Here is an 8,271-nt window from a genome sequence, read left to right as displayed (position 1 = left end):
TTCTATCTCTCTGTGTAAAAAGGTGGTTGGATTAAATCAGGGGTTTCCAAACTGAATTTGTTAGCTGCAGACCAAGTTACTAAGAGAAATTCCATAAAGGGTAGGTTCCTCTCAGACCAGTTCAAACACTCTGATTTGTCACACTGGTGCTAAGTAAGATTTCATTTGAACAAAAAAGAAAGGGGTGGTGGTGTGGGGGGGGTCTTTAGCTAAAAATAACAACAACAAGTCTCTGTAAACCACTGGATGGATTTTAATAAATTAATACAAGTACTTTGAATTAATACAAGTACCTGGCACATAGGAAGCCCTATATGTGTTAGTGATTTCACTGTCCTCCTCCTCCTCCAAATGCCCTTTTAGTACGAAAGATCTCTGACCTTGGGTAACCCCCTCCCCTCTGAGCCTCAGTTTCCTCATTTGTGAGAAATGAAGCTGTTAAGTTCTGGTGCTGATCAGCAGGCTGATGGGGACACATGGGGTCAGGCAGCCGGCCACAAGTCCTGCCTCCCCCCCCCCCAACTGGAACATTCCACACGACCTTGGGAAGCCACTCCCATGCTTTGAGATGCTGGTTTCTCCCCAGGGAAATAAAGCGGGCCCTGCAGTTTGTCTGATACACTTCTTGAACCTCGGGAGGGGTGGCGTACCCACTTGTGGATCTTTGTGTGATTCCATGGGTGCATCTCTCTTGGGTTCAGGGGCACTGACTTTTTCTGCCTTTTTCCTTTTTGGTTCACTTTCTCTGGGGTGCTCTGGTCTCTTTTCCAATTCTAGGTTTCTGTCCCTCTCATTCTGGGTGCCTGATACCCAGCCCTTCTGGGCCTCTGTCTTCCCCTCTCAGGATCTTTTTTCCCTCTTTGGATTTCCCTTTCTGTCTTAGGTCTCTATACCTCCCCAGCTCTCTTTGCCCCTCCTCTGGGTTTCTATCCCCCAATCAGGTCTGAACAGAGTACAGTTTCTACCCCTTTTCTCTTCCCTTGTGGCTCTGATCTCCGTGCCTGGAAGCAAAACTCTAGGGGAAGACAGAGAAGGGGTTGGTTTGAATGGTAAAACAAGGCAGGTATGTGGTAAACGGAAGGGATATCTACATCTTGCTAGTTCACCCAGAAGCCCTCCGCATGACCAACTGAATCTACAGATACAGAAACCAGCCCTGGCCCCCCTTATAGTGATGACACTGAGCAAACCAGTTCAGTTGGTCTCCTCGAGTCCACACACTACATTTGCTCCTTGACACATGATTACTTCCTAGTGCTATTATCCCTAGGTCCACTAAACGCAAGCAAACCAACATGGCCCTATAGACCTCATACATACACTGCAACTCAACCCAACATTCCTACAGGACTCAGCGAACACACCTTGATGTAACTCAACTCAGTTTTACGACACAAGTGAACCAGCCCTATGAGACTCACATGAGTACACAACTCATTACGATCCAACTTAATGTTGCCCCAGAAAACTTCTAGCCACATAACGCTATGCAATTCAACATGACAGAACCCTGAAACACTCCTACGAATTTACATTCCAACCCAACTTGATCTCACATGACCTAGAAAGCTCACATTCTATCACTTGACTCTTCGTATTTCTACATGGCTCACAAGTTCACAGAACCTAAAATAACATGGCCCTAGAAGAATCACAAAGCCACTCAGTTTCCAATGTCTCAACTCAACTCCACAACATCATGCATGAACACACAATCAGTCCCAACAATGCCATGGGTGACCACCTTACTTGATCCAACATGGCCCCAGGGGACTCATAAAACCACAGAACCCTGCACAATGCTGTTGGACAAGACTCCCAACCCAACCCAACCCAACAAGGAACCAAGAAACTCACAAAACTATGTGACCAAACCTATCTCAACACTACCCCAAAAGGCTCCACAAGCATTGCACAACCCAGTGCAATACAAACCAATGGAGCCTCCATCTCAACTCAGTATAACCCATTGCCATTCACTGTCATCTCAGGAGGTACCCACAGGAGCTACCAATCCACACCTCAAGACCCAATAAGACTTAGTGTTCCCCAGTTCATTACCACATAACTTAGTTCATCCTAGAAACAACACCCTCCCCCCAACTTTCCCCTCCTCCCTTCCCGCCCTCCCTCCAAGGAAATGTGAGGTCCTGCAGACCTCAACTGTCCCTCACACTTCGGTGACCATGTGTTTCCCAGGGGGGGCCCAGAGTGGAGGCGGCAGCTCAGACACCTCTGGATCCACCAACCCCCCATTGACCTTGCCCTCCAGGGGGCCACAGGGCTGCGTGTCCACATGGCTGTACATCCCAGCCTCTTCGTCATCTGTCTCCCGGTGGTAAAAGTAGCTGAAGTTGGAGACAATGACTGGCACAGGTAGGGAAATGGTCAGCACACCGGCGATGGCACACAGAGAGCCCACTATCTTGCCACCCACAGTGACGGGTGCCATGTCTCCATAGCCAACTGTGGTCATAGTGACCACCGCCCACCAGAAGGATTCAGGGATGCTGGTGAAATGGGAGTCTGCCCGATCCACCTCGGCAAAGTAGACTGCGCTGGAGAAGAGGACCACACCAAGGAAGAGGAAGAAGATGAGGAGGCCTAGCTCGCGCATGGATGCCCTTAAGGTCTGGCCCAAGATCTGCAGGCCCTTTGAGTGCCTGGAGAGCTTGAAGATGCGGAAGACGCGTACCAGTCGGATGACTCGCAGGATGGCCAGTGACATGGCTGGCTGGCCCACTCCCCGCTGCCGAGCCAGCTCTGTACCCAATGCCACAAAGTAGGGCAGGATGGCCACGAAATCGATGAGGTTCATCACATTCTTGAAGAAGGCTGTTTTGCTTGGGCAGGCCGCCAGACGCACCAGCAGCTCGAAGGAGAACCAACAGATGCACAGAGTCTCCACCACAAAGAACGGGTCATCGAAGGGCAAGCGAGGCAGGGGTCCAGGCACTGGACTGGAGCCGTTCAGCCGAGCCGGGAACTGCAGGGAGGAAGGGATTCAGGAAGGACCATGCCAGGGCTGGGACACACTGGAACGGCCATATTTGCGGGTTAAATATTCAACTACTTCTTTACAAATTGGGCAATAGCCTCTGTCTCCAGAACCCCGCTGACCCAGTTGGCAGACCCTTCCTACCAGGACAGGACCTCAGGGATCATCCCTGTAAGGCTGACTTTAGGATCCCTGATCCTTCACTGGCAGGGTCTCCTGAAACGATGCTAGAGTGGAGATCAACCTCATCCCTTCCGAAATCCCGCTCCCAGCGTTGAACTTCCAGACGGGGAGGGTCCCAGTCCTTGCCTCACTCCCTTATGCCCCGGCCTCCCCAAACCCAGCCTAGACCGTGATGGTTGAAGACCTTATCTTTAATGCCAAAACCCGGGCTCCTCCTCTCACTAACCTCAGTTCAACTTTCTTTACGATGGAGGCCTCTTATCCCAGCCCTCAGGCCCCCCACCCCTCTATCTCCATCTCCCTAGGTGGCTTTCTTCAGATCCCAGCCCTCAGTGCCTCCAGTCCATCCTTCCCATTGGTTACTGCCAGCTGCACAGACGGCCGATTTTTCAGTTTCTCCTTACCCCTCAGTTTTGATTTCTTTTTTTTTTTCAGTTTTGATTTCTTAATACACCTTTCCTCCTGCCCTCCACAGGCCGGGTTTCTCACCTACCTCAACACTCGCCTTCTGATAAGCAGGTCCTCCTATTCAGATCCTCAGGTCCCGCCCCATTAAGCTATATACATTTCCCTTCCCCAGCCCAGCTTTTAATGGTAGAATCCCCTAGTCGGGCGCTGTCCCTGGGTTGCTGCCCCTCTCACAGCTTCTCAGGTGGTGCTAGAGGTAAAGAACCTGCCTCCCAGTGCAGGAGACTTCAGAGATACAGGGTCGATCCAAGGGTGGGGAAGATCCTCTGGAGAAGGAAATGGCAACCCACTCCGGTATTCTTGCCTGGGAAATCCCACGGACAGAGAAGTCTGGCTGGCTACAGTCCTTAGGGTGGCAAAGAGTCGGACACGACTGAAGCAACTTAGCACGCACAGCCCCTCGCCCGGCATTCTGATTCGTTTGGTTTTCCAACCCCAATACCCCGCCCACACGGCCAGGCCCCACCTTCCTGATAAGCCCCGCCTCCCAGTGCCCCTTACCCCGCCTTATGATTGGCCAGGACCCCGTGGACGCGACCCACCTCCTCCTAAACCCCGCCCCACCACGCTCAGGCCCCGCCCCCTTACCGGGCCAGCGGCGGCCACCGCGGCAAGCCCCGGGTTGTCGCGGTCGTCGCGAAAGTCGGGCAGCGTCTCGAGGCAGAAGACGACGATGGAGACGAGGATGACAAGCACCGAGACGACGGCGAGCACGCGCGCCGCCTGCGAGCTCTCGGGGAACTCGAAGAGCAGCCAGAGTTGGCGCGCGAAGGCGTGGCGGGGCAGGGGGCGCTCGGTCGGCAAGGGGCAGCCCTCATCCTCGCGCAGGCGCGCTAGTGCCGCGCCGCCCAGCCCGTAGAAGGCCACCTCCTCCAGGAAGACGTCGAGCGGCACGTGCGCCGGCCGCCGCAGCCTCCCACCAGACTGGTAGTAGTAGAGGACCGCGTCGAAGCTGGGCCGATGCCGATCGAAGAAGTACTCGCGGCGCGCGCCGTCGTAGAAGCGGCTGCGGCGCACCGGGTCCCCGAGCAGCGTGTCCGGGAAGCGGCCCAGCGTGCGGGCCCGGGTCTCGAACCGCAGCCCGGCCACGTTGAGCACCACCCGCTCGCAGCAGCCGCAGGGCGGCGGGCACCCGGGCTCCATGGCGCGCGCAGCCCCGGCGACCCGCGGACGGACGTGTGGCCCCGACGCCCGACCCGGCCCGGCCCGGCCCCGCCTCGGCCGCCGCCGCCGCCGCCCCAGCCTGGTGTCCGGTGTCCACGCGTAAAAATAGCCCGGCCGCGCGGCCAGCGAGCGGGGGAGGGGGCGCCGTGACCCCGGCGGGGCAGAGGGCGGCCGCGCGCCCTCTGCCGGGGCGCCCGCCCTTCCGCCTGGCCGCCGCCGCCCTGGGGTTTCTCCGGGTTCATTCCGCCTTCGGGGCCCCTTTCTCTCTGTCTCCCCATTTCCTGAGACCTCTGTTCTGCGGCCCTCCGGGTTTCCGTGTGTGTGTGTCTCATCTATTTTTTAAAATGAGCATCTGAGCCCCTCTGTTGGAGTCACAAATTTCCATCTCTCTCATTCTTTTGAATGTCTCTGCTTCTGGCTATGTCTTCGCTTTGGGCCTGTCTGATTTCAGGGATGTATCTCTGAGTATGTCTCTGGGTCATTTTTCTCTGGGTTTTTGCCGTTCTAAAGTCACCTGTGTCTGGGGATTCCTGGCAGTCTCTGTGTCTTGGTCTCTGAATCTCCGTCTTCAGTTTGATTCTGAAAAGAGATATCACTGTCTCTATTTCTTGTTTCTCTTGGTGTCTGTCTTTCATCTCTGCCTACGTCTCTCTGCTTCTTGTCTCTCCGGCTCTCTTATCTCTTAGCTCGCTGTATCTCTGTCCCTGGGATTCTCTGGGGCTCCCTTTCAGCTAGCTTTCTTTCCCTGTCTCTCTGGATTACTGCAAGTCTCTGTCTCAGGGCCTCTGGACCACTGAGCCTCTCCGGAGTCATACTTCTGAATCTCTCTCCGACCATCACTCTAGGTTGGCTCGGCCACTGTCCTGGTGGTTGCCCCATCCTGGGGACACTCCAGCAGCTGCTTATGAGCGTGAGCCCCCCACACCGGATCCCCTCGCTCTCCTCTCCTACCCCCACCCCAGGGTCTCCACCTGGCTTCTCTGCCAGACTTTCTGAGCCCCAGCAAGGCCTGAACTGGGGCCCTGAATTGTGCAAAAGAAGGCTGGGCCTGCCAGGAACAGGTGGGGGGTGGGCTGGGGAGATGCCGCAGGGTCACTCGAAGGGACCAAAGGACAGACCGACGATGGCCTTCCAGCCACCGGTGTCCAATGACACCGGGTAAAAATAGCCCCATCGGTTGAGCTTGGAGGGAGGCAGTGGGGATTGGACATCCAGACTCCTGGGAATGAGTTCCCGGACGCCCTCTACTGGGGGAGAGGAGAGAGCCACTAAAGGTTTTAGCTCCCTAGGAATTTTGGCCCTCTTCCTGTCTACAGTTCAGTTGAGTCGCTCAGTCGTGTCTGACTCTTTGCGACCCCATGAACCGCAGCACGCCAGGCGTCCCTGTCCATTACCAACTCCCGGAGTCCACCCAAACCCATGTCCACTGAGTTGGTGATGCCATCCAACCATCTTATCCTCTGCCGTCCCCTTCTCCTCCCGCCCTCAATCTTTCCCATCATCAGGGTCTTTTCCTGTCTACAGTTTCTGCGATATTTTGTCACCATCCATCTGGATTTGTGTCCCTCTCTGTGTGTCTATGTCCCTTTCTTTCATGGTCTTGGACACTTCCCGTGACTGAATCTCTCTCCCTGCCGCCCCCTCCCATCTCTCTGGCCTTTTCCCTTCTCTCTGGTCTTTTCTCTCTCTCTCTTTTTCTTCTCTTTCTCAGAACTCACAGAAGCCTCTCTTTGTGGGTTTCTGAACATTTGGTATGAACAGATCCTTCCTCCTTCCTATAGCCGTATCTCTTACACCCTCCCACTACTGAGCCTGGAGGTGGGCTCACTCTTTTACCTCCAGAAAATTCTCCCTTCTTTCACTTCCAGAAAATTCTCCCTTCCTCAGCTCTGACACTCAAGCTATCCATGGACACCTTTCCCCAGCCTTCCGTAAAAACTCATCCTTCCCCTTTCTGGCCACTCCCATTCTTTCAGGGAAGAGTTTCATTCCTGGCTCCATATTCATTACTCTAAAACTACTGCCATAGGGAATTCCCTGATGGTCCAGTGGTTAGGACCCGGCACTTTCACTGCCGGGTCCTAACAGTGACCCAGTCCTTCCAGTCCCTGGAAGAGGACCTGATATCTCACAAACTGCATGGCAGCCAAAAAAAAAAAGGGAAAGCTACAATTATCCTTGGAAGAGATGCTATGTGATTTTAGAGGTTAGGTCATAAAAGGCAACCTTCCACCCCACTCTTTTCCTTGGGAAACTTGTGCAGGCCAGATGACAAGGCCAATGTGGAAGGGACCCTAGGCTACTAAGCTTGCAGCTAATCAGCAGCATCAGCCTGCAGCCACGTGAGTAAGCCATCTTAGAAGCGCATCCTCCTGCCCCAGCTAGGCTACCCACTGTAGCACAGATAAGTCTTCTCCCTGTACCGCACCCCCCACCCTGCCCAGCTTGTAGCCTTGTGAGCAAAATGAATGGTCTTTGTTTTCAGTCACACAGTCTTTGAGTGGTTTGTTACACATACCACAATAATAGATAATCCACATGTGGTATCTTGGTACTCTGAGCCTATCGTTTCCATCCGATCTACCCCAGCCTCCTCCCTTCCTGCCTGCCTCCCCCCTCCTTCCTTCCATTTTTAAAGTTTTATCAAGCTACAGTTCACTCATTTCAATTTACACAGAGGACTTCCCTAGTGTCCAGTGGCTAAGACTCTGTACTTACCACTCCCACACACAAAAAAGACTCTGCATTCCCAATGCAGGGGGCCTGGGTTCAATCCCTGGTCCAGGAACTAGATCCCTCATGCTGTAATGAAGACTGATGATCCTGAGTCCTGCAGCAAAGACCTTGAGCAGCCTAAATAAATATTAAAAAATAAAAGGGGCTTCTCTGATGGCTCAGATGCTAAAGAATCTGCCTGCAATGCAGGAGACCCGGGTTCCATCTATGAGTTGGGAAGATCTCCTGGAGAAGGGAATGGCAATCCACTCCAGTATTCTTGCCTGGAAAATCCCACAGACAGAGGAGTCTGGCAAGCTACAGTCCATAGGGTCACAAAGAGTCGGACACGACTGAGCGACTAACACACTTTGAAAAAATAAATAAAGTATACAACCCAATGGCTCCTCCTATATTCATGAGTTTTGCATCCATCACCACAGTCGAATTTAGACCATTTTTGTTATCCCCCCAGAGAAACTCTACACCCCTATCTGTCACCCCTTAATTGAACCACCCACAATTTGGAGGTAATTTGCTATAGCAGTAACAGGAAACTAAGAGACGGTCTCTCCTCTTCCTTGGTATCATTTTTGTTCCTGTGTTACAATAAGACCTTTTTTAAAAATTTATTTTAATTTTGAAATATTTTCAGACTTACAAAAGAGAGGCAAAGATAGCACAGAGAATTCATGATAGCCTTCACCCAGGTTCTTCTAATGTTAGCGTCTTACATTGCCATG

General features: G+C 53.2%; 1 protein-coding gene across 1 annotated transcript; it reads right to left on the bottom strand.

Annotated features, from left to right (window-relative positions):
• Positions 1-229: 229 nt before the first annotated feature.
• Positions 230-4,858, bottom strand: KCNA7 (potassium voltage-gated channel subfamily A member 7). Its single transcript, XM_027515189.1, has 2 exons — positions 4,238-4,858; positions 230-2,986 (listed from the first exon to the last, which is right to left on the bottom strand). Exons 1-2 carry the CDS (start codon positions 4,790-4,792, stop codon positions 2,171-2,173), a joined length of 1,371 nt encoding a protein of 456 aa, XP_027370990.1. The 5' UTR covers positions 4,793-4,858; the 3' UTR covers positions 230-2,170.
• Between the last annotated feature and the right edge of the window lie 3,413 nt (positions 4,859-8,271).

Source organism: Bos indicus x Bos taurus, chromosome 18 (assembly GCF_003369695.1).
Source record: "Bos indicus x Bos taurus breed Angus x Brahman F1 hybrid chromosome 18, Bos_hybrid_MaternalHap_v2.0, whole genome shotgun sequence".
NCBI classification, from domain to species: domain Eukaryota; kingdom Metazoa; phylum Chordata; class Mammalia; order Artiodactyla; family Bovidae; genus Bos; species Bos indicus x Bos taurus.
Note: the sequence above shows the minus strand (reverse complement) of the source record. Positions and strands in the feature narration are given on the sequence as shown.

What these genes read in the sequence shown, in the direction of transcription:
- KCNA7 (XM_027515189.1), bottom strand. Translation starts at nt 4,792, where the DNA reads ATGGAGCCCGGGTGCCCGCCGCCCTGCGGCTGCTGCGAGCGGGTGGTG. An exon ending in CGGTGGCCGCCGCTGGCCCG is followed by an intron (nt 2,987 to 4,237) that starts GTAAGGGGGCGG and finishes TCCTCCCTGCAG; the next exon opens with TTCCCGGCTCGGCTGAACGG.